The sequence below is a fragment of the Danio rerio genome, chromosome 8 (assembly GCF_049306965.1).
Source record: "Danio rerio strain Tuebingen ecotype United States chromosome 8, GRCz12tu, whole genome shotgun sequence".
NCBI lineage: Eukaryota > Metazoa > Chordata > Actinopteri > Cypriniformes > Danionidae > Danio > Danio rerio.
In genome coordinates, this window is record NC_133183.1 from 24,997,135 (window position 1) to 25,024,248 (window position 27,114).

The window sequence follows — 27,114 nt, forward strand, 5'->3', positions numbered from 1 at the left end:
ATTTCCCAGGCATATGGTCTATGCCTTTTCATAAAAAAGACTATGCACATATATGTCGTCAAGCCTGTCATCGACATTAGTATGAGAAGTCCTCATCAGTGTTTCACGTCTGAATGCATGAAAAAAACAAGCAGAGGAAAAACCCGCTTTACTGACAAATTATGCTCTTTAATATTTTATTACCTACTACATGATGGATTATGGCAGCCACTTCCCATTCAGTAACTTATAATCATTAAAATGACAGGTATCCTGGTATATATACAATATGTTATACATAAGGAGGAGGTGTGAATGACGAATAAATGGGATGCAAAGGTTTAATTAAAAGAAGTAGTTTTAGTTTCTTCATAAACGAAATACATGAAAACATCCGCATAATTATTAAACTTTTATTAGTATGTTTAATATTAGTTTATATTATTAATTAGTCAATTATTTAATAAATTATTTCATAAACATAAATCATGTAATCATTAAGAAGTAATAAATTAATCAAAAGGTACTGAATTCTTTGTAATATTACGTGTGACATATATATGTTTTTATTGTATATAGGTACTGAAGAAAAAAATAATAAAAAAGCAAAGCGTTCTGTGCAGCAATAACTTTTCTCCGATTTTCTCAGGTTGATCACCTCCGCATGGCCACCCGGTCCATGTGGCGTCAGTCCCTCCGCGCAGATCCCGGATGGAGCGGCCATTGGGCGGAAGTGAACAGAGGTGCACAATAACTGCGGGCTGGGAGGAGGAAAAATAATATATACACTTTGAAATAAATTTACACACGGCGTGTGACAGCATTGGATTTAACTCCCGAAACCGCTGAGCCTCAGATTCTCTCGGAAACGTCCTCAGGCTGGACTTTTAACGCGCTCGAGAGGACCTGATCGCCGGAATCAAGTCGTGGAACTTGCTGAAAAAAGCGCAGTTGAGCCTGCACGGAGCCGAAAGGAACCCACGGGCTTCGGGTTACGCCGAGCACCCTCGCTGCTGCTTCTTTTTTCTTTGCAAGACTCTTGCCGAATCTAAAGAGGGCCTCTTGATGAATTATGTCTACCACCAGTATTGACCCACAGGTAGGTTGGAGTGGCACGGCGTCGCGAAGGCCTTTAGGAGGAGCAGGGAATGCGCGTGCAGCCTCCGCCGCTTCTGCGGAGACATTACGGGCATCTGCCTCTCCTTGCTCCTCTTAAGCGCGATGGCTAACGAGTTAGCATTCACCACACTCGTTTAAATTAACAGCACACCGCATTTCCTCAGCCAAAACAGATATTTCCGTTTGACACATCACAAACTGCGCTCCGGTGTACCTTCAGGATAAAACTTAATTTAGTCCACAATCTCCCTCATCAGCTTCCGAGAGTTACAACCAGTTTTCTCTGGACTTGGGCTGATCTGCGTGGTTGAAGAAATCTGTATCCGTCCTGGTGGTCGTGTAATTTTGTTTTATTTGACTACTTGAGTGTCAACATAATTCCCCTATTTCGCGTTATTGGGGAATAGCCAGCGTCCTCTGATAGCGAATTGATTTATTGGTGATGCTCTGATGGAGTCGATGTGGATTAAGAAGGGCATGAAACCTGGAGTATTTACATGATAAACACGAAGTGCTTGTGTTTAAAACAACAATTCAGCGATGTTAATTCTTTATGTTTCTGTTTCTATCCATTTCGGATCACCTACTGACTGGGAAGACATCAAAAGGGCAAGACGCTAAAGGTAAGCTGGCTCTTTAATAGTTGTGTTTTTACATGTTAAAGGTCTTGGGTTTAGTTTTTCATTCGTTTAATTGCACTACGATTAATGGTGTGCTGTGGCCTTCTAAGTAAGTTTGTTGCAGACTTTCGTCAAGTCAAGGTCTGGTTGTTTTGTTGCTTGAATATCATCACGTATCATTTAGAGTTTATTAAATCTTTTGGACTGCAGAACTGCTCCTGTTGGGTTTACTGTGCACTGAGACGTCTATTTGGCATTCATAGATTAAACATTAAATAGTTTATGTTTCATAGATATTTTGCATTAACTACTGTATTTGTGAATTCATGCTCTTTGGGCTTGGGTGATTTTTATTTATTTTATTTTTTTTTTTTTTTCATTTATGGCAGAGATGCCCAATGTGGGGCCCGCAGGCTAAAGTTGCCCCATGGTAACCTTTGGTTTGGTCTACCATCTCATCTGAAAAGAGAGGGAGAATGATGGGGAGTTGGTTGGGGTGTATGTCTTTGACAGAGATCGCCATTTCGAACTTAATGTATACCCTTTTGTTTCTTTGTTTAATTGAGAAGCTAAAACAAAAAACAAAAAAAACTAAGATTAAATGTTTCATATGAACCAGACTTTTAAAATTTAAATACTGTCACTTGACAGATTTAGGACAATGCACAAGACATCGATGAGCAAATCAAGGCAAAGGCAGGAGCAGCTCTACTAGTGTATTCAGTATTGAGCTCCAGTGTGTTATAAATGGGGTTGTTTTTTACTATAATGTTTTGAAATCAACTTTTTCTAGTTGTTTTTAAATAATAAACAAATAAATGAGCAAATTGAATGTAAAATGGTTTGACATATTTAACTTCGGCCTCCAACGCTCAATCAAGTTTCATTTTTGGCCCTTTATATGAAAAAGTTTGGGCAGCCCTAGTCTATAGTACTGTGATCAGGCAGAACCTTTTTTTAAATGAGTGTTATGTAATTGTACAAAATTTGTTGAAGATCTAAAATGTCACTAGCATAGCATTGTTTCATTCTTTCAAGATATAGCTTAAAGGCTTTTGGATGTAGTTTGGGCTTTGGGTTTAATATCAGATCTAGTCATTAGAGGTACATCTGATTTAAAATGTTCATTCTTTATTTCAGTGCAAAATGGCTCTCTTCATCAGAAGGAAACGGTCCACGACAATGACTTTGAACCATACCTCACTGGCCAGTCTAATCCGGTGAGAAATGTGTGTTTTTGTGTTTGTCTTTGAATAGGGCTCTGTTAAATTGATCTTGACATTGCAGTGTTTTGCTTTTCTCTGCATGGAAAATTAAAATAACATGATAATAACGATGGCTTATAAATTGCTAAAGATTTAAGAGCAGTAGGACTTTAGTGCTGTTAAAGTTTACTCTGTTCATGAAGTTCAAACAAAACGGGTTATTAACGTACTACTTTGTTTAATCTTTGTTTAATCTGTTTAATCTACTTTGTTTAATTAATAAATAATTATTTTATGTACAGTGCTCAGCATATAGGAGTACACCCCATTTTGAAAATGAAAATTTTTATCCATTTCTTAGTGAATATGGGTAATATATATTGGTGCATTTGAACAAAACAGATTTGTTAAACAGATATATTTATTTTAGCTATTTTAGTCACAGAACATCTGTAGGAATGGAAAGATAATACATTTAAATTTATGCAAAAATTTCCAAAAAAAATACAAGCTATATTATTTCAACAGTTATATATATTTTTGTTTCTCTTGATTTTTGCTACTTTTGAAAATTTGAATTAATATTTTTCCCTCACTTAAATTTGGGCTACTAATATTTGAATGAGGGCGAAGCAGTGGCGCAGTAGGTAGTGCTGTCCCCTCACAGCAAGAAGGTCGCTGGTTCAAGCCTTGGCTCAGTTGACGTTTCTGTGTGGAGTTTGCATGTTCTCCCTGCTTTCGTGTGGGTTTACTACGGGTGCTCCGGTTTCCCCCACATTCCAAAGACATGCGGTACAGGTGAATTGGGTAGGCTAAATTGTCCGTAGTGTATGTGTGTGTGTGTGTGTGTGTGTGTGTGTGTGTGTGTGTGAATATGTGTGTGGATGTTTCCCAGAGATGGGTTGGGGCTGGAAGGGCATCCACTGCAAAAAAACTTGCTGGATAAGTTGGCTGTTCATTCCGCTGTGATGACCCCGCATTAATAAAGGGGCTAAGCTGACAAAAAAATTAATGAATATTTGAATCATTATAGCTAGGGATGTAATAAAAACAACATTTTAACTTCCGATACAATGTCGATATTGCAACCATCAGTACAAACCGATACCGATATAAATCCGATATCAGCACAAATTATGAATACTTTACTTTTACCCATTTCATTGAGTCGAATGTATGAAAGGCTAGATCAGGGATCACCAACCCTGTTCCTGGAGAGCTACCTTCCTGCAGAATTCAGTCCCAACCCTGATCAAACACACCTGAACCAATTAATAGTACCTAAAGCAGCACTTGATAATTACAAACAGGTGTGTTTGGTCAGGGTTGCAACTGAAATGCAACCCTGTTTATTCATTTGTAGGGGGGTGTGCTCGTATATGCTGAGCACTGTATGTTTATGAGAATTTAAAACATTGAGTGTTACTCAAATTTTATTTAGTGTCATATCTATTGTCCTTTATCCTGATTAATCGTCTAATGAAATGTTTGGTTGCATTTTTTGTTACTAATTCTAATGTCTGTATTTGTGGTATTTCCCCCAGAATAACAGTTACCAATCCATGACCGACCCATACCTGTCTAGCTACTACGCCCCCTCAATTGGGTTCCCGTACCCCCTCAGCGAGGCTCCCTGGTCCACAGGTGGAGACCCGCCGATCCCATACCTCACTCCGTATGCCCCCCTCAGCAATGGAGACCATCACTTCATGCATGACACTGTGTTTGGACAGCCGGGGGGTCTGGGCAGTAGCATTTATCCACACCGCTTTAACTTTTTCCCCGAAAACCCTGCGTTTTCTGCCTGGGGTACGAGTGGCTCCCAGGGCCAGCAGACTCAGAGTTCTGCATATGGGGGCAGCTACAGTTACCCGCCCAGTTCTTTAGGTGGAACCCTGGTGCCAGACGGGCAAACAGGCTTCCCTAGTGACACCCTGAATAAGGCACCAGGTATGAATAGCTTGGAGCAGGGCATGGTGGGGCTGAAGATCGGTGGTGATGTGACTGGAGGTGGTTCCGGAGTTAAGACGGTGGGCTCCGTGATTGGAGGAGGGCCGGTGGCTGCGGCGGTGGCCACGGGTAATGGTGGGACTCCTATTGGACTGCCGCCCCCTAAGCCCACATCTTGGGCAGCCATTGCTAGCAAACCGGCCAAGCCTCAGCAACTGAAGGTGAAGAGTAAGCCAGGGATGCCCATGGCTGGAGGCACCCTGCCTCCGCCGCCCATCAAACACAACATGGACATTGGCACTTGGGATAATAAGGGGCCTGTGACCAAAGTGGCATCATCATTGCCACCTCACCACCACCACCAGCAGCAGCCTCCCCTCCACTCCCAGGGTCACCTTCCACCTCACCCTCATGGACTGCCACCCCCACCTCAGCCCCCAATGCCGTCTGCACAATCACTTGCCCAGCAGATGGCCATGCAGGGCCCACCCCCTCCGCAGCCTTACCAGAACCACGCCCCTGCTCCTCCCCCGCAAACTCGGTGGGTTGCCCCACGCAATCGCAACCCTGGTTATGGTGGTGGAGGAAGCGTGGACAGCAGTGGCTCCTCGAGTGGTGGAGGGGTCGGCAATGGAGGCGGAGGTGGCCCACCGGGCTCCGGCGCCATCGAGTCCCATCCCGTCTTAGAAAAGCTGCGTGCGGCACACAGCTACAACCCCAAGGAGTTCGATTGGAACCTGAAAAATGGCCGGGTGTTCATCATTAAGAGCTACTCTGAGGACGACATCCATCGCTCCATCAAGTACTCCATCTGGTGCAGCACGGAACATGGAAACAAGCGGCTGGATTCTGCGTTTCGTGCCATCAACGGCAAAGGTCCTGTCTACCTGCTGTTCAGCGTCAACGGCAGCGGACACTTCTGTGGCGTGGCGGAGATGCGTTCGCCTGTTGACTACGGCACCAGTGCCGGTGTTTGGGCGCAGGACAAGTGGAAGGGCAAATTTGATGTGGACTGGCTGTTTGTTAAAGACGTGCCCAACAGTCAGCTCAGGCACATCCGCCTGGAGAACAATGACAACAAGCCCGTGACCAACTCGCGTGACACACAGGAGGTGCCTCTGGAAAAGGCCAAGCAGGTGCTGAAGATCATCGCTACCTACAAACACACAACCTCCATCTTCGATGACTTCTCACATTACGAGAAACGGCAGGAGGAGGAAGAGGTGGTAAGAAAGGTATTTTGCATGCAACGGTCTGTTCTGCTGATCTTCATTGCATTGTTGAAGCTTATGTGAAATCAACATTAACAATGTTTGTTTTGCTAGCATACATTATTATGCTTTATGTGAACAGTTAATCCGTGCAAGTTCATCTTCAAAGTCTGACCATTTGCTTCTGTCTTTGGACTAGCAGTCCTACACTGTTAGGATCACTCTTTACTAGGGCTGGGCGAAAAATTGATTTTATGAATTAACTTGAATGTGCAGTTTACATCGAGTTGTTGAAATGAAATCAGTTATCACTCTAGCTCATTCAACCCTCTCCTTTGGGTTTTCAGAGTTCCCCGTCAGTTTGCCATAAGAACACATTAACAACATGGCAGCGAGTAGGGAAGGACTTGGAGATATATTTCACTCTATGAAATGAAAAAGTATATGGCAATACAAGCACACCTGCCTAAAAATGGCATTATTCAGGGCTCTGTCTTGCATTCACTATGAAACACAGACCTTTGAACCTGCTCTCACACCACACATTGTGCTTCTTGTGGAAGTAATTGATATTTCTCAATAAGAAGTAATCTATTACAATTAATGCATAAGATGTGCATACGAATGCAACTGTTACCTATCTGATGTTGAAATTCAACGTTGCTGTTTTTGGGTTAATGACTCTACCCAGCCGCAGAGACGTTCATTACTAGGTATGGTAAATATCAACACTGTGACAAAACTCGCACAGTGCATCAGTCTACCAGAGGCAGTAGCCTGATGCAAATAAAAGCAATAAAACGTAACCCACTAGCCTAGCGTGAGTAATTTATATGAACTTATTTAACACAAAATAAGCATGAATAAACCTCCGAACCAACCATGAAACCTACCTGAACCTCTGTTTATGTTGAAATAAACAGTAGCACAATCACTATGAGTTTACCTTCTCTGTAATTTTATAACATTTTCAAATTTATATTATTATTAAAATGTATGCAGTCGTAAATAGATCTTGTTAAATTGGATTTTTAAATGACGCTAGCAAAGATTCTTGAGGGAGAGTTTTTTCTTTAGCATTTTTAAATATCCTATTATTATTATTATGTAATTATGATACGCGCAAGTAATTATATAGGTTAACAACTTTCAGCTCCACATTTTTTTAGTGGGGGAAAATTGTACATAAATCAAAAAAAAATTGTGTGTGGGGGAAAAGCATTTTTTTTAAAGGCCATATCACCCAGCTCTACTGTTCACCTTAGCCACATTCGTCTTACCGTTACTAGTAGTGAATGATGCACAAAAAAAACCTGTTATGTGATCAATATTCAATTTCTTTTGAATGTACATTAGGATGCTGAAATAAGTGTTAGCAACTAGAAATTGAAAAATAAAGCTTTGTTTTAAAATCTTTTAAAGCTTAGAGAAGCCTATGCAGCAGTAGTCAACTTTTTTGGCTTAAGATCCCTTACATTGGCTTGGCAGAAAGGCAAGATCTACCCATCAAAAAAAAAAAAAAACTAGAGAAAGCTATATTTCTCATTTGGATTTTCAGCTTGAGACCTTTAATTTAACATTTTTTAACTATGTAAAAAGCACTAGTTTTACCAACTTTTAATTTTTGCAATTGATGCAACCACCAAAATGTGTGACGATGCACTGTGACATTAGCAGTAATCAGATCATATGTAAATATAAATAAAAGATGGTTAAAATGATTTTGCTTCTGTAGGAACTATATTAGCATTTTATAAATGAGCTGGAATAAAGTTTTAAACTAAATAAAAAACAACAGTAATAAGTACACTAGAGCATTATAATATCACTCAGCAAATGTAACTGCGGTTTTGTCAATTCATAATGTTATAAGAAGGCAAACTAGTGCTTCCAGCTGGAGAATATGTGGGAGCTTAAGGCTGATTTATACTTCTGTGTCAAGCAGACGCGTATGCTCCTGATGATGCCAATGTTGACGCACACCTCTCAAAAAAGTAACTACACATTGTAACAATGTATAGCGGAAGCTCTGTGATTAGTCGGCTTGGTCGCTGTGACCAGACTGGGTGGGACAGAGCTACTCAAACCCGATGGAGCAAGTGTTTTTACAAGTGTTGAGTCCCGTGAAGTAGCTCTAGATGGAATGTGTTGTATTGTTTACCTTATAATTAAAGTTGTTGCACGTCTGCCGGTTCCTGCCTCTGAAGTTTTAGCTACTTGTACAATAAGGTAGCGTTCAGAAAAAACAAAACGCTCACAAAGAAATTCAATACTGAGGAACATAAAAACACACTGCCAGCTAGCATTTCGAAAGTGTTAATGCGGAGCAATACAAACAGCGTGCAAAAGTATAAATGCATGACAACGCATGAGGCAGGTGCCGTGGGTCACGGCGATCACTCAATGCAGAAGTGTAAATCAGCCTTTAGGTCCCGATTGCACCAAATGTGTTGTTTGATGTGAAGGGAACCTTTTTAAAGTTTTCTATTAGCAGTGAGAGTTTTACTTGCGTCTTATGTCTTGTCTTTAATTTTAAAGTTAAGAGTTGATATTTTCAATTCGCTGCCGCTGTGCTGTAGGTGTGCCTAAAAAATGTGAGTGCGACCCAATAATCTTCATTTAAAATGAGCTTGATCATGCAACAGACTCAAAATGCAAATGGCCCCTTTTACTTTGAGGATCAAATGAAAAGGTGTATATCGACGTTGCAGCAGTTAGCCATGAAAATAAAACCTACAACACTGGATATGCATTTTGTGTTCTTTAACCTTCGGTAGGACTGTCCGATTAATCAAAGTGATCGAAATCGACGTTCAGAACCTATAATCGACCAAATTTTTTCAAGACTATTTTTTCAATTACTTTCTGTACCGCATATGGAGTCACATCACCCCGCTCTGTTAAAGGCTGAGGCAGATTTATGTTTCTGCGTCCACTTTGCAGCCACATCTCATCTCTGGTCATGTAGGATGATGGACTTATTCTTAAGCCTTGCTTTGCACTTCACTGACGATGTTTAGAAGCTATGCCTGACATGCCTTGAAAGGGCATATTTTACATTACATTAAAATGATTATTTACATTAAACTATGTTTACAGAAGATGCAAGAAGTGCACAGTAAAAATAATATTCACAGGATATACAAGCGTTTTTTTATTTTAGAGAGATGCTGCTTATTTTCTACCTTTTTAATATGAAAAACACTAACAGTAATTTATTTTGTTTCCAAAAAGTGCAAGTTATACATTTATTTTAGTTGTTCAGTGTTGATGTTTAACGAATAATCATAGATAGTAGATTGTGTTTGTTTCCTTCAGTTATTTTCAATCAAATAATGCACTTTTTATTCAGAATTCTCTCACTTGTAATATGTGAGTATACTCGTAGTACAAAGTTTGTTAGTGAACTTTGAGGGCAAAAAATAAATAAATAAAAAAAACAATCGATCTTTAATGTTAATCGAGTTAAAATGTTCAATTAATCAAGATTTTGATTTAAGGCCAAATTGCGCAGCCCTAATCTTCGGTCATTTTCGGATCTTACAGAGATTAAAAAAGATCTACCAGTTGATTACGATTGAGTTGGTGACCCCTAAAACCGCCTATGTAAAGGTTACAGCTGTTTATAGGTGCTATAGATCAGAGTGTGTCTGCCTAGTTTGCTTTGAATGATTGATGCTGTCTTGCTTTTGTTAGTTTGGTTATTTCAACGTTGTTGTGGATTTTTTGGTAATTCATTTTTTTATTTTTATGCTGTTGTACCAGGGCTCTTAATCGCACAATGGCTGTTTCTTAATTCCAACAACGAACTTGCATTCTTGTGTAGACCAGTCTGGCAAAATTATCTCGGAAGAACAAACTCATGAGAACAGAGAACGCGTCCTGTGTAAAATGAGATGCTGCACTCTCCCCTCGTTCTTCCTGATGGTCACATGACCTTTACGCGTTTTTAATGGAAAATCATTTAAAATTCCAGCATTCATACAAGTTATTGTTTTTCCCCTTTTCACAACATATACTATGCAAAAAACCTTACAAATATCCATTGCACAATACAAATAAAACTATTTTTTTATACAAGTTTCAAAAAATAAACACCTTTAATGTGTTTATGCCTTTAAAAAGATTTCCATGTTTATGTTTACTTTCACTGTCTGATTTAGGGAAAATCACAAATAAGTTATATCTCTCTGAACTTTAATAGTAGGTCTATATAAAATGCTGTGCCTCCCACCTCCTTATTCAGTCACTATGACTTCTGGGAATCCTTGAGGGAGTTTTGCACTCAAGTCTGCACCAATGCTTCCTCTATCAAGAACACATCCGGGAATTTTCATGCGTCCTCGTTCTTGTGGTCTCGAGTTTTGGAACTGAACTTTGGAAGAACACGCATTGAGAAACAGCCAATGTGATTTCTTTTTGTATATTTAAATTTATTTTTATCCCACAAAAATGTTTAAATCTTTTGACAGTTTGTGCACTTAAGATAATCTCTGTTTTATTTAGAAAATGATGTTATTGGCATTTTTAAGTGATGAAGTCTTTGATTTTTATCAGACAGTTATTGATTTGAATCCCTTTTCTTTTTATCTCCTCTGACAGAATCTTGAGCCTGCTCCTATCCAGAACCGATCCCGACTGGATCAAGTAAGCATTTGTTTGTTTTCTTTTAGGCTTAAATCTTGTGATTTCCAGTCTGTGAAAATAAAATTAAGATCAAGTTAAATATATTTATTTATAATCAAGATCAATTTAAATATACTTCATATATACAATACCTCTATTGAATTTTTCAGAAATCCTGTAAATGTAGAATATATTATTTAAAACTACATACTATATAAATATATATATATATAAATAAAGGGCCTGTTGATCAGATCAGTTTTTATCAAGACTAAATGACATACACTTTTTAAACGTTAAATTGGCCAACAAAACTCAAGCTTGTCTATTTTCAGACTTATCCAGAGGTAGATGAAAATGCATCTGATTTAGTCAAATTAGTTTATATTACCACAAACAGCATTCTTTTTTTTTTTTTTTTTGCTTTATTGTACCACAACACACAGATTTTGATTGAAATCTTAGTCGCCATCCACGTACATCAATCGTTTGCTTTCCTGCTTGTTTGTAAACTCTATAATAGCGATTTGTTGATTCAGTAGTAGTTTTCTTATACACTACACAAATCAGAACGGCAGATCTGAACGCAAGTGATCACAATACACCTATATTTATAGGGTATATGTAAAAGCATGCAGAAGGACTTTTAATTTTGCAGTAACCTGGGTCAAGCACTTCCGGTGAACTGTATACGGTTACAAAATCGGCATGCTTAAGGTCTGTTTTCTTTTACAAAATCAACCACCACTGCCTGATTGATATACAATATTTGGGTATCAGAATGTACAAAAAGCGCTGCGTTAAATTTAGTTTTCCCACGCCATGTCTTTAAAATATAAACATTTATTTTACTCCAGTCATTTCAATGGAGGTTCTGTGCTCGCCTGCTGATTCTGACAGGCACGTGCGTGCAAAAGGCTTTTCATCTCGCTTTATGCTTGAACAACTAAATGAATGCTGAAGTCTATTTAACTGATTGTATTTTCTTTACATTACAACATCAATGCTGTAAACGGAATTATATTAATTTGAAAAATGCCACATTAACGATTAATCGCTATGGGAAGAAACACTAGCTGTACATATACCCTATTTAGTTAAGACTAGTTTGAAACAGTAATAAGTCTTGGCAACCCCTTGAGATAGCTGAAAGCATGTTCATGCTAGGAGGAAACAAGGACTTTTGTCCTGTTTGGTCTATCTTTTATTCTTGAAATGTTTCTTAAAATGATGATTACACAACGTTTTCAGCCAAAAATCAAATGTGAAACTTTTAGAAGTTTTACCTGTTTGTTTACAAAACAATGGCATTTTTGAGACTGAAAATGAAAACGGAAGTCTTTGAAAACAATGGCATCACATCCATGCATCATAAATGTTTAGGGGAGTGTAGATGGAAAGCCAAGTGGTACTGTTGTTTTTTGCTCAAGTGTTTCCTAACGCTTCATCAGCAAAGTGTGGATGCACTTTACATTACAATTAAAAGTGGATATGGCAATTACACATGGCAGATTGTATATAGACGCAAGTGTCAAGCCACCTACTGCATGTTGTCACTTTTAGGGTTGTCAAAAGTATTTTGGTACCAATTGGCACATCACTGCTTTTTACCAGATACAAACACAGATGCACGAACATTGGAGCATTTTAAAGCCCACTCAATCAGCTGATCTGTCTAAGAGCTAATACATGGTGATCAGCTGATAAATTGACTGATTGACGCAGCTTTAAAACACTCCAGTGTTTGTGTATCTGTATTTGCATTTAATGAAGAGTGATAAACCAATGAACACAATGGCCTGTCAGCGCTCAAATGTTAAACTTGTTCATCTAGACTAAATGTTAAACTAGGGCAATATTGCAAACAATGTATCACAATATCATGTATTATATCATTCAGTATTGATAATTATTGAATATTTGTAACAATTCATTTAGGAATATGAGGATTTCTTTAAATTTAACCACTTTAATTTAGCAACATTACTAAGGCAAATAGATTTAATAGTCAAAAACAGAAATATTTAAACAAAATATCTTATCTCTTTATAATAAAATAAACGTAAGTCTAAAAGAGACACTTAAACTTGATAAATAAAATGTAACAATGTGCATGCAATATTAAAGTGTAAATGCTGAACATTCAGAGCCAACTTTAAAGTGTGAATAATAATGATACAGTAAACCTCAAACTCTGTAAACAAAACAAATTATGAAAATCAAATATGAGCTTTCAAGTAAAGGAACCAGCCATCATTGTTCAAATACATACTGCAACATTACAAATTGTGAAGTTGGATGACTACATTACCTCCTATGCTAAAAACTCTTTCAGATTAGGGTGCTAGTGACTGGGATGCACAAGAAAAGAAACCAAAAAGCCATTCTGGGGACATCCTTACATCCTTTTATATTTACAATCTCTTGACTGTTGCTAGCCACCACACTCATTTTCCGTGTTGTTACTCTTGAGAGCAGATTGGTCAGTTCTACTAACATGAATCATGATGCGCTCGTGGATTCGGAAAAAGTTCAGATGTTTTCAACTAGGTGCGCCTGGAAAATGTGCGTGCCTACATTGAAAGTGAAAGCACTGTTGTATGGCACACACTGAGCAGTCACGTTTTAATAAAATTATAGAGCTTCATTCCGAAACATCATACCAAACTCAGGAACGTTTAATGAAATGACAATGCCAAATACTAGCCTGATGTGCATAATACGGCATTTTTGGACTTTTTTGCTGATGTGTGTAAACCTGTTAAATCTGTTTTGAAAATGTTCAAGGAATTTGCATGGAAAAACTTTTTATTTTTGGCTACATCATTATCATGTAAACGTTACCTGAATTAATCAAAAGTTAAATTACGATGCGGTCATTGGCAGGAAATTAACCTGAGATTGACAAAATGATAATGACAATACGTTTTTAAAAGGTTAATATTTATAAGACCTGAAAAGTTCAGGGGAAATTGTTGGTCAACAGTTGTGGGAACCATCATTTTGGTGCATTACAAAAAAATAATAGGAGTCATTTTTGATGTCTGAATTGCATTAAAATGAAAAGGAGTTTTTGTGTTTTGTCAATATTAACCGCTCTCCATATTTCTCTGTTTTTCTCCCACAGGAACGCCAGAACCGAAATAAACAATAGAAGGCTGCCCCCTCCCCACAGCTGATGAGCAGTTGTTTTAGGACTGACCATTTAAAAAATGAAATTTAAAGAGGACACAAGATGAAATTTAAAAACAAAAAATAAACAATCATTATGTTTTTCTATTTAATTCTGGTGACTTCAGCCAGCGTCAGACTCGAGCCTCTGCGCCTCCGGCTTCACCTCTGAGGGCTGAAGTCGATTAGCACCTCTTAACGTCGCGTCATCATTTCGATTGATTTTTTTGTTTGTTTGTTTGTTTTTGTTTTTTAATTATTATTTTGTTCTTTTTTTCTTCTTTTCTATCATTTGGTATTGTTTCCATACACCTCCCTACCCTGTTTGACCAACCAATACCTGCACAAGTCTTTTCTTTTCATCCTATATTATTGTTTCTTCAGCCCCACTGCTCCTTAACGTGCCCTTCAAAGTGGGTTAAATGAGTGGGTCATGACTTCTGTGTGTGTGCGTGTATGTATGTGTGTATTAGGGAAGATGGTGGAGTGTATGTCAGTCATGTGATTTTGAGGGGTGTGTCCAGCAGGAGGGGCATCTCCAGCATCAGTAACTGTAACAGGCCAGTTTTACGTTCTGTAGATCCAGAGTGGTTCGAACCCATTTATGGAGAATAATGCAAATGCATAGAAGGGACAATGAAATGTGTCTTGAGATGATGTTATAAAAAAAAAGAAACTATATTTTTGAATTATGTAACACTTGACTTGTTTTGTTCAGTGACGAGCCACTTATGTCACACTTTTTGTTTTGTTTTCTCCTTTGTTTTTCCTGCTTGGAGCCTTAACATTTTAAAGCTATGGAAACCGTTTAATAATGGCTGTTCTATACCTCAATTGAAACAGCATTATCAGGGAGACGACATCCCATGCATCCTTAACCAAGGGACGTCAACATTGTCACTGGCTGGACTAAACAAACAAAAAAAAAAAACAACACAAAAATAAATTAACTAACTTTTTCGTTATGGTTCAGAGCACAGTGCTCAAGCTTTGTTTTCATACATGCGTAATGTTTAAAGAGCAGAAATGTAACTACTTACTGTTCCAACCCCGCCCAGCAGAGGTCGCTGTTTCTTTAAGCCAATCTGAGAGATGTAGCAATTCACTGCTTTTTATTTCAAATCACTTTAGATGCATCACCCTTATCTTTGTTTTGTTTCTCGTCCTTTAACAGATTTGATTTCATCCCCTTTTTCCTCCCCCCTGTCCTCAGTATATTGCTAAGCTTTAACGTAGGATCATATAATTATAACAATAACGAAGAACGCCTCAAAACGTGTAACCTGAAAATTAATGTTACTGATTTACTGTTAAAAGTAAGAAAAAACAAACAAACAACAAAAAAAAAGAGTATATGGTTTCTGTGCGTGATTTTTTTAGGACCTGCTTGCTGTTTTGTGTGTTTGTGTGTGGGAGAGCGGAATTGAGGGTTTAAGATTTCTATAGTCATATAACAAAAGATTCATGAAAATATATGAAATACTAAAAATATTAAAAAAAGAGTTACAAGACGAACATTTAAGTCACCCCTGAGATGAATATGCATTGTATTGGAAGGTCATTATCTATCACGTTCTTAGATTTGATCATGCTCATTATTAAAATAATACTATATGGTGTAATTGGTGTTTGAAGGTGTTCTTTTTACTGCCTTGCTTTGTCTGGAGGATTCTCATGTCTGCTAATTCTGAATCAGTTTTTACGATTTAACTGCATAGATTTCAGTTTACCAAAATTGATGAGCACAGGACAAATATGCTTCATTTGATGACATGATGGACATATATTTGTTATTTGTTTGTTTTCTGAAATTCAAACTATACACTACCGAATAAAAGTTTGGAGTCAGCTGAATTAAAATGTTCTTAAAATAAGCTTCTCCTGCTCACCAAAGCTGCGTTTTTTTGTTTTTTTCATCAAAAATACAGCACACGTTGCGAAATTGTGAAATGTTATTGCACTATAAAATAACTGTTCAGAAGTAGTTTATAATTTATTCCAGTGATTTAAATGATGAATTTTCAGCTTTAGAACTTTTATCTTGAGAGTCATGATCGTTTTCTCAACCATGTTCCTGGAAGACCACCAGCTCTGCACATTTTCCATGTCTCCTTAACCAAACACACCTGATTCATTGGCTCATTAGCAGAGACTGAAAGACCTGTAATAGGTTTGACAGAAAAAGGAGACATCCAAAACATGCAGTGTTGGTGGGCCTCCAGGAGGGTGGTTGAGAAACACTGCTTTAGAAAAGACTTTAATATTAATTATTGTAATTATTCATTGACTCTGAATCTGGGGTCGCCACAGCGGAATGAACCACCGTTGTTATTATTATTAAAGGTTATAGTAATAAAAGCAATGATAACTGGAGTAATAAACTCATTTGAAACCATATACAATAAGTAATAAATAATTAATTTTAAAAATTACATTTAATAAATGCTGCCTTGATGAAGAGAATAATTTTATTTAAATTAATAATTAAAAAAAACTGATCCCAATCTTTTGACCGGTAGTGTACATTTCTCTCAGCGTCACTGTGAAATAAGCTTAGAAGTAGAGTACATCTTAAATTAATCACAAATGCTTTATAGTTGTTGTTTTTGTGTGTGTGTGGCTCAAATCAAGAACAGGGTTAAAATAGTAAGGTTTATCTGCTAGTAATATTTTATGCACTCCAAATTTGCCTAAATGTCAGTTTTTATACATGTTGCACTGTAATCCCTACAGTAAAGATTACATATTGTAAGCATAACCTGTTTTATTTATGTTCACGCCAGACAGCCAGAATTCTCAGTGAGAATAGTAACGTCATTGTGGTCACACTGATTTTTTGGCAAATGTGACATGACAAAGATTATTTCCTGAAGATCAAAGAGAACATTGAAGAGCACACTTAACCCTTTAACTGCCCCATCAAGAAAAACATTTTTTGATTGCATTTAACTCCTAATGTTGCTCGTTAACACTCTCAATGTATTTTTTTTTCAACACATCCCATAATATCTAAATATCAACCTCCACCAAATGATTGATATGTCAGTTTATGGTAAAAGTACCGCAATACATGAAAATCTGAAGTGAAAGACCCATTTATAAAATATATATATATATATATTTAAAATAAAACATTTCTCAATACTAAATAATCTTTATTTTGCCATAAAAGTATGCCATCAAATTTTTTAGATTCTTATTTATTCTACTTATTCTTTTTTTACAATAAAACCAAAATCAAGTGTATTAGCGCAACAGGATTATATTTGTTTGATGTTTTTGTAAACCAACAATAACTGTGTCATTCTTTAAATGACTTCAACAGTCCTTATTTAAAACAGTCAAAATATGGTCAACCATTTGGTAGAGCGGGCAGTTAAAGAACTAAAGATTCCGAAAGGGTATTTTCACAGTGATGCCATTGAAGAGACATTTTTTTTAATTCTCCTTAAAACCTAATATGATAAATGAGTTTTTATAAGCATTTTAATCATCTAACAAGCTTTTATGCAATTGAAAGTTTCAATTAATGGACAGATTTCTTCATCTAACCAATGATGATAAAGAACCTTTATTTTTAAGGGTGTAGTTGTTAAGTGTATGTAATGTGTGACATGCTATTGCTCCCTTTAGAAGTGTGGAATCTCTAACAGAAAAGCGCCATCTGAATTGATTGGCTGCCATCTTGTTCTACTCATCCAGCACATCTAGAGTGACATCATTATGTGGAGTTCTGAGAGAAAGCCAGAAATAAAAAACTTGAAACAGCATTTCTAAACAGGTGACAGAAATGAATAAAGTAATGATTTATTGACATGTGAACAAAGGAATGAAGTGACAGGTCTTGGTATAAAGTGCTCTGTGCATTTTAAGTTGACATTTTGCAGTTTTATTCTCATACATATTCTAGTTAATTGCAGTATATACAAATCAAAAACATTGATCAAAACATAATTTCAAATCAATATCATTTTTTGTATTTGTCTCGATTTTGATGCATTTTCTGGCTTAATTGCAATGGCAGCCAAAGGTCTTTGCATAAATACCTGACATTTTAATAGCCATCAAGCTCATGGTTTCTTTAAGCAATGTAATGTCAGTACTTAAGCAATGTAAACCTTATTTCTCTACACAAATCTGAGTTGTCTACCTGTAATCAATGACTATGAAAACTTCTTTTGATTAAAAATATTACTGGAAACGGACTGACTGAAATAAGGCAATGTACTTTGCATTTGAAGAGGAATTTCAGACTCCCGTCAGCTCTTAAAATTAATATTCCTAACATGCGCCGGCAACCCATCGGCCTCAGTTCCTGTTCAGCTCAGTAGAATAACCGCGCAGTGTTCACTCTAGATGTGCGCATCTCTTGCGCTGCTGCTGCTCATTTTCTGCCGCACACGGGTTTGTCGTTTTAAGACCCCTCTCTTGGCATTCACCGCGTGCCTTAATTGTATGGATATTAAATCAAGGTCCGCCGTGAACACGCAGAGTGGCGGGCCTGTGTCACCACCCTCTATGACGCGCACGCGCGCGAACGCACAAGCACTCGCGCACAGCAGAGCAGGCTGCTCTTCAAAGAGCACCGCAAAGAGGGATGTCGTAATGCGTTTTGACAACTCGCCGACGACAAAATGTCAAAGTAATATTCACAATATTGTTTCTCCCGCGTTTTTTCTTTCAAATCCGCGTGCAATACAATGAAATGTACATGCAAATATTGCGCATAGAAGGCCGAGCAGTGGCCTATATTCATTCCCTTTAGGAGCTGCACAGGGAGCCAGTGTATGATTCTGCAGCCACGGCTATTGTCCTCCTCCTTTTGAGGCTTCGGGGTTTCTGTGGCTCAGTGGCAGTGCGGTTAGGAATTCAAAAAGAATGTCAATGTTTGAATACAGCATATCATAAATGAGCAGGTGTCGTGTAAAGAAAGCAAGGAACCGCACTGCAGGCGACGAACGAAAGCAATGAAGAAGGCACCATCCGTCCGAAGGGCGCGCATTGTTATGATTCTCACTCGTTTTGCTGACCTCTGCAGTAGTGCATCCCTCAGACTACATCAAGTGTAAACAAAACACTCGGTAAAATCACAAAATACACAATCAACTACCTTACGAAAAGCCGTCAACCAACCTTATTCAACATAATATGACGGTAATAACAGCAAAATGATTGAAACAGCACTACAGTCCGCGTCAACACGATGCTCCATTTTCTCCGTCGAGCATCTCTGGAGCTGCCGCGCGCTGTATCCCTCCTGCATCCCACAACGAGGTCACGTCTGTCGATTTACGCTCAAATGCGCTGATTGTATCCCGTTTTAATCGTAATCGTCTTCTCCTACAGCGTTCAAGAGTCTCATTTGCGTCTTGCTTGTGCTGATCCCTTCTGGAGAGATTAGTGCTTCCTCGCGTCCCCGCGCGCTCGCCCTCCTCTGCTGATAGGACTCAAGCGCGAGAGGATTACATCGGGACATGGTGACGTCATGACCCGCACCAAGCCCCCCTCCCATCCCGTTAACCAAATCCCCATCAGTACGATGCCCTTGAAAACCAGTGAGGCTGACATTCGGAGGACAGAGAGCCATTAGCGCCCTTTACATTCAGCTGAGTTGCTGTAGTGGCTCCCTAAATTTTTTTATGACCACAGCAGAATGTCTAGAAGCACTCTGAATGATATCTGTCACTGTTAGTTCATGATTTAGCACTTTTGGGTGACCTATTGCCAGACTTTTTACAGGAAGTGAGGTTTTCAATCTCCACCTTAACAAATATGCTCTGTTTCATGGAGAATGTACTTTACATTTTGTATTACTGTGAAAGAGAATGTGAAGCTGGTTTCATGCAGTGTTACATTTGTGTTAACTGTGTTGTTTAGATGCTATATTATAGAATCTCCAAAGTCACTTATCTTCTTAAATGGCAAAGTCCTGACATCTTAAATACTGACAGTCAAATTGCACTTTTTTAAAATAGCAGGTGCGACGTTAAATGTCTCACAATATAGGTCCCAAATGAAGCACAGTTTGAAATTAGTTTTTTTTTTTCTTGTCGTTCAACTTCAGTTGAACATTATTACTTTATAATTTGATTTGTAAAAATTTTATAAATAAATTTACTTTAGAAAATATTTTAATTTTTGGAGCGAACTATCCGTTTTCCACCATTGGCAGGCAACAACTGTAGTGAGTAGGTCATGTGATAATGGCAACATGGCAGATCTGATTTAAAAAAAATAATAATTCATATTCTGTGACCTAAATATAAATGACATATTCATAGTACAGCTAGTTACACAATTGTTACAAAGGATAAGGGAAAAAATCTCTACATGAAAGAATAACAACTATTTAAAGAAAACAAAATAAACAATAAATCAAAAGAAATCAAACATAATTATCTCAAACCATAAGTAAATTATTAAGAGTGTACCAAAAGGGATCTGATTATTTCAAATTAATGCTCATAATGATAATATTATTGTTTTCCAGCAGTACAGTTGTTTTGGCAGCTTTCTAATTTAACGATAGGCAGACAGATTCATAATAAATTTTCAAGTCAACACAAAATGTTCTAAAATTAGGCAAACACTGAATAACTCTACATTTGTTTAATGGAAAAGGCCACAAAGAGTGAACATTTTCAACACATTGTCCACTTCCTTACAATCTGACTCCCAGATCAAAAACAATAGGTTAATTGATAATTGTTAATTGATAGATTAAAATCAAAACGTTTTTGTAAGCTGAGAAAACAAGACAAGATATTTCTGTCTAAAAAAGTTTACAGTTTAAAATTGCATTCTAAAAACAAATGTGCTATTGTTTCCAGATTAGAATGACAGAATGTGAATTGTAAAGAATTTTAATATTAAATTTAGAAAGTAAATATTTACAGGGATAGTGATTGTGAATAATTTTTAAATAGTCCTTTCTAGGTACTAAAACATATCGATACTATGCCAAGTTTTACTGGTGCACAGGCAGAAACAGGCTGTTTAATTTTCACTTTTATGCTTTGTGGTACAAGCTAAACAAGTTAGTCAAATGTAATATTTTTGGAAAAAAACAATTTTATTATATACTGAACACACATGAATGAGATTGATGACAGCTATCGTCTTTACATGCTACAAAATAAATCTCTTGCAACAAGTTTTCTAGTGCCCCTATTGCAATGAGTATCACATTGGTTTAACACATTTTGAAGAAGAAAAAAAACAGGGTTTCGATTAGTAAAATAAGTGATAAATATTTACAATAGACTGCTTTTTGATGGTCTGTTTATACTGATAGTAATGTGTCATAGTGACACTGTGACCATACTAATCACCTTTTTGTTTTACAAAAAAACAACATAGACTCATTCTGAAAAGTAGCCCTATCCGTTTCTGGAGATTGCAAATTATGTAGCCAGAGCTACGTAAGACTGCATTTCATCTATAAAACAGACACTGCAGGGCGGTATGACATTGTTCCTTTTTTCGCTTACCAGCTATAAAAGATTGATTGACATTTTTTTCACGTCACCTCGCACTTCGGTTTCTTATGAAATTTTGACCAATCAAATGCCCTCTTGTATCTGACATGCCATGAAAAATTGTAGCATACCCTGTTTAATGAGGTTCAAGCCTTAAAGGCACACTGTAAACGATTTCTGTTGTTTTCACAGTATTATACTGCATTTCTCAACAGTTTTTTACTGTATAAGCTGTGTACAGTGTGTTACTGTATATATTGTTGTTTTCACAGTATAATAATGTATTTTCAACTTTTCTATACTGTGAACATGGTTAACAGTATGTTACTGTAGATTTTATAATGAATTTTGGGGAAAAATCAGTTACTGTGCATCTAAATACAGTACTGCAAATGACCAAGAACAACTCCACACACACTATATATATTATGATTATTATGTTTATTTATTTTTAGACAAATTATTTTGTGAAGTAAATAACCTAACCAGTTTCTTCAGACTATTCAAAACTGTCCCCTGGTTTTCCATTTTTGGGTGCACTGCTCCTTCATTTTATAAGGTAACATGGAAATATTAAATACTATTTAATAAACATAACTTTGTGCTAAACCAAAACGTAAATTGGAACAAAAATAATTGATTCACGTAACCAAAGACTGTTAAACACACAAAATGATTTCAAAGTCAGCTTGACCAACCTGCTTTAGACGGATTCAAGAATATTGGGCACCCATATGGGCCACCGTAGAGGTCACATATCTCCGCATTTTCAAAACAATATTTTAAAATACGCACTATCTTAATAAATAAACCACAGACTTGAGTTTAAAACAACTACATTCTCGCATGAAAAACGGTTAAAACTTTATATCATAACACATTTATTATCTAGTCATCGAAGACAGGGGCATGTCTCAATAATGTCCAGGCCGAGTAAAGCATGAGGTTTGCCGGATACATGAGTGATGGAGCGCCGTCAACCCCTGGAGGTCAGAATCTCCCCTATCGGCAAAGCACACTTAAAATTAGACATGATATCTAAAAACAAACCACAGATTTGAGTTTGGAAGAACTATATTCTCGCATGAAAAACTGTTAAAACTTCATTTCGTAACATATTAAACGCAATATTTATGATATGATCTGGCTTTTCTCATCCGCCATTATATTTGCTTGTTGGTGTAAAATGAACTCTGGGAGAAAAAAATATTAATTCTCAAAACACTTCAAGCGAACCTTATTCTTATTGTTAAAGTCAGATATATGTAATAGTTTCGCTGGTAAAGTGAGAAAAAAAAACAATATTTCTATTTTATCAATATCACGTTTGCACTGGTTCGGTTCAGAACTCAAACGACACCGAATCGGATTGAACCGTTTGCTCGGGAATTATTTTATCACATGTGTTCACAAGCACATTCAGCAATATGTGTATAAATGTGTGTGACCGAGCAGTATAACGAAATAGTAAAGATTCATTGTTGTGTCTTACAATAATATACAAAAAGGAATCGGTTTTAGGCGGATTCGACTCTTTACTGTTCTAAGGAGCCGATTCATAGAACCGAGCCGACTCGATTCGACCTTCACCAGGCAAGCAACGGCTATCCTAATTTGAAATCCACCTGTCGCCTTTTTCTCCAGTGAATTCATCCTCGGTAAGTTTTTAAAAGTCAAATTCTGTTCGTTAAATGATTGTTTTGTGTATTTTTCCGTGTAGTGTGTGTGTAATTTTAAATAATTAACCAAGTTACGTTAGTTGTAGGTACTTATGTCACGTTATTCGATGCCAGACCGTGTTTGTAGTGTTTGCGAGGTATTAGATAACGTACAGTGAGTTTATCTTGAGTGAGTTTTTGACCATAGTAACGTTACCTGAAAAAAACGTAACTTTTACTTGGGGTTAACTGCATTAATGAATTCTCTATTTCAGCACAACACTGAGATGAAGGCAAAGTCACCATGAAAAGTTAAACGTTTAACGTTAAGGTGAGCTCTGGTCTTCATGTGGTCATTATGACCAAGTTATCATTATGGTTAAATTTGTAAACTGTAAGTTAGTTATTCAAACTAAACTCACAATGAAACAAGTCTAACTGTTTTATTAAATTGAGCTGATAATAAAATTCAGTTTATGTCTTTTAAGCTAACGTTAATATTAACATAATTCATATTAATTGTCTATTTCTCACTGGTTAACGAGCTTATTGTATAACGTTAGTGTGTCATTAATTGTACATTTTATTTTTGGTGTTCAGGTGTAGGGAATGATTTGTATACAAATTTATTTGAACCCCATACAGATTTGTATGGTTGTACCATAGATTTAGATTATTAAATGTTAAGTATTATTTTACTCTTATTATATTTATCTTTCTTGCAGCCACAGCAATTGACCAATCTCTCCTCTCTTGATTATTCAAGGTAATGTTGATGTCTTCCTCATTTTGATTAGATTTTGAAATGTCAAGTTGTTCACAGATTTGTTGTGAGGAGTTTCATGTACAACCTCTTTTTCTTCTTCCAGTAGCGACGCAGTGGCACAGTAGGTAGTGCTGTCACCTCACAGCAAGAAGGTTGCTGGTTCGAGCCTCGGCTGGTTCAGTTGGCTGGATACAATGGCATAATGATTCTGCTTGCTCACAGGAGGTACTTGATTTAGTTTTCCTCAAGCGATACATCAGTTTTTATGAGTAATGCATGACACTTGAATTGAAGGGACAGTTCACCCAAAAATGAAAATAATAGCATCTTTGGCATCCTCCACTTGTTTCAAAATAGTTAGATTTTTTTTGTTCCATTGAACACAAACTCATATTTTTTTTAAAGAAATTTGGTTCAAATATGGATGTCAATAGTTTCTGGTTTCTAACATTCTTCAAAATATCTGCTTTAGTGTTCAACAGAAATTTAAATGGATTTAAAACACATGGAGTAATGGTGGCAGAAAAGTAAACTATCCTTTTAAATATTTTATTCTGAGACTTATTTATATGTGTCTTGTCTTTTGCCATATTGTCTTTCTAGCTCAGATTGTGATGGACCTGGAATGTGACACCAGATACTCTTAAGTCAAGAACCAAATAAAGCACAGATGTGGAAGGATCTGCAACTAAACTAACTGGAGGAAAGGAACCTTTAGGTAAAAACACCTGCTTTATTTAGGTCTGAAGTATTTTATTTGGCATAGAGATTTATTTTTTTATTCTTATTCTAATTTTATTTTATGTATATACTGAATAGAAGTCATTTAAATTTCACAACAAATGATTGAATATAAAATATCATCTAGATGTCTTATTTTTCATTGTCTTAAACAGGGGTGCTCAACCCTGTTCCTGGAGATCGACCTTTCTGCAGAGTTTAGCTCCAACCCTGATCAAACGCAACTAAACAAACTAAATAGTATCTGAAGGAGCACTTGGTAAATAAAGACAGGTGTGTTTGATCAAGGTTGCAGGTAAGCTCTGCGGAAAGGTAGATCTCCAGGAACAGGGTTGAGCACCCCTGATCTAAATGCTCAAAAATGCTGTTTCCGAGGCGAGGTTGGATGTTGTTCAGAAATAGATTCATTAGGATCAATGCTTAAAGTAAATGTTTACTTCTCTCTGTAGACCAAACATGCTTAGTATCTCTCACATTTGAATAAATTATTTATTTTGGTTACTTTTACATCTATATATGGGTAAGCAAGTATTTAATAAATAAAATTATTTTAAACCACTTGACTTAACCAAATGACTCTATTACCCTAGCTGCTGGGAAAAAAAACATGTAAAATAACAGATTTTTTTTTTATTTACAGTGTGGGTGAACATACTACCTTGATGTCCAGCAAAGGCTGCACAAGAGCTCATTTGATGGCACATATTCTGTCCTGTCTACATCTCTGACGACCTGGAAGTGCTTCGACATCAGTGAGTAATAAATCTTCATATTATCATGCATTCAGGATTTCTGTTTTAAAAAATTAGGTATTTAAATTATTCTTAACGTTTTACTGATGCTGTGCACAGTAACGTCATGATGATTTAATTTGAGGCAATGTCACTCGTGAGGTGTAATAATATTTATTTGTCTCACTGACATGCCATCACTGCATATTGAAATACAGTAATACGAATTGACCGCAAAATATTACCACAAACTTTTCATGAAGTAGACTGCTTGACTACTCTTCAGTTCTCTGCTCAACTTTAACACATTTGATCGTGTCGCTGCACCTCTCGGCAGATTTTGCCAAAAATGAATGCTTAGTGATTACTTTGTTTTATACGAACCAAATGTCAGTAACTTATCATTAGCATTATTTTTTTGAAAAATCACCCATGGCTTTCATGTTCTCTAACGTAATCTTGTCTGTAAGTTAGAAGTGGATTTTCACATGTTAAAAGTACTTGATTAACATTATTCACATTAAATTAGATTATTTTATTTATTTATTTATTTTTAATATGTAGCCTCTTAAGGTCAGAATGAACTGTGTTCACCCCTCTTAAATCTGTGAAAGCGCTAGTGTGGTCATGGAATCAGATATTCAAGTTATACAGAGTCAGACATTAAGTTAAGATGAGACTTTATTTTTTACACATACCTGTGTGGACACTTGACTAGTGTTGACTTGACTGATCTTTTCCCCATTAACATTAGTGTAATTGTAAATTGACAACAAACTATTTCCCCAACAAAAACAATAAAAAACAGTGTTTTGTATATATAAAACAGCAGTGCGGTGTTTGGTTTCTAAATGAATGAAATAATTTGAGGCATGATTAGTTTTTTCTCCAGTGATTGATTTTGCTTGTCATTTTTGCAGGATCATCAGAAGTGCTGCTGCCCTTTTTCACTGTCCCTTTTCCACAACATCATTTGACCTTCATCATTTCCTGTCTTGTAGCAGTATTTTCACCTGTTTTTAAAATTGTAATACTTTTTGATGCATTAATTGTTGACTGGTTTTAATGATCAATTGTTTATTAGTGTTCTGTTGCTTTGTTATATTGAATAATTGCTACTGTTTCAGTAGGGTTTACACAATAAACTTTTATTGTGAAGTTAAAGTTTCAATTTCTTTATTTTTCTTGTATTTCTTGAACAGTTAAAATAATATTTGTGCAATTTTTGAAAATGTTTTGCCCAATATAAAGTAGCACTATTAAATACAATAAAATAACATTTAATAACTGTAAAATACTATACAGTAATAATGAAAGTAACGTTAAAATACCGTAGTTCTGCATGGTAAAAATGTACAGTGAAATACTGTTTTCAGTTTTGCAGTATGTGTATCACTACTGTAATTGGTGTTACAGTAAAAAAAGAAAACAGTAAAATGATGTATTACATTTTACAGTAAATCTAATACTAATGTAATTAGTATTACAGTAATGTTACTGTTTTATGAAATACAGCAGCTACTGGATAATTGTTGCCAGTAACTTACTGTTAATTTAACAAGAAATCGTTTACAGTGCACAGTGTGTTATTTTGCAGCTAGAGGGCACACATTCTCAACAAACAAAGGCGTAGCTTATTGGTGCCATGACTGGTCATGGAATCATTAGTTTTTGTCTTTAAAAATATACGTGAAACCTACAGAAATTATGTTTATGAATGAGCTAAACTATTCGAAACTTCACACTGTAAAATAATAGATGTTTATTTACAGAAATGTCCTTAAATTTACATTTCTGGTAAATTTATAGAAAGTTAACGTCTTTTATTTTTGGTAATTTTTGTAATTTAATATCTGTTA

At 36.4% G+C, this 27,114-nt stretch overlaps 1 protein-coding gene, 1 long non-coding RNA gene and 1 other non-coding gene across 4 annotated transcripts; 2 read left to right on the forward strand and 1 right to left on the reverse strand.

The window, feature by feature from the left end:
• Nucleotides 1-692: 692 nt before the first annotated feature.
• On the forward strand, nucleotides 693-15,503 carry ythdf1 (YTH N6-methyladenosine RNA binding protein F1). 2 transcript variants are annotated; one of them, XM_005167004.6, is made up of 6 exons: nucleotides 693-1,078; nucleotides 1,697-1,721; nucleotides 2,859-2,938; nucleotides 4,468-6,099; nucleotides 10,687-10,731; nucleotides 13,838-15,503. In XM_005167004.6, the coding sequence occupies exons 1-6, from the start codon at nucleotides 1,052-1,054 to the stop codon at nucleotides 13,862-13,864; spliced, it is 1,836 nt and encodes a 611-aa protein (XP_005167061.1). In that variant the 5' UTR covers nucleotides 693-1,051; the 3' UTR covers nucleotides 13,865-15,503.
• Nucleotides 15,504-18,283: 2,780 nt separating this feature from the next.
• Nucleotides 18,284-18,396, reverse strand: mir124-6 (microRNA 124-6). Its single transcript, NR_030064.1, has one exon. It is a non-coding gene; the product is annotated as a microRNA 124-6 (primary transcript).
• Nucleotides 18,397-22,308: 3,912 nt separating this feature from the next.
• LOC137496342 (uncharacterized) lies at nucleotides 22,309-26,419 on the forward strand. Its single transcript, XR_011016585.2, has 7 exons — nucleotides 22,309-23,017; nucleotides 23,293-23,348; nucleotides 23,743-23,783; nucleotides 23,887-24,008; nucleotides 24,387-24,501; nucleotides 25,165-25,276; nucleotides 26,176-26,419. It is a non-coding gene; the product is annotated as an uncharacterized lncRNA (long non-coding RNA).
• The last annotated feature ends 695 nt before the right edge of the window (nucleotides 26,420-27,114 follow it).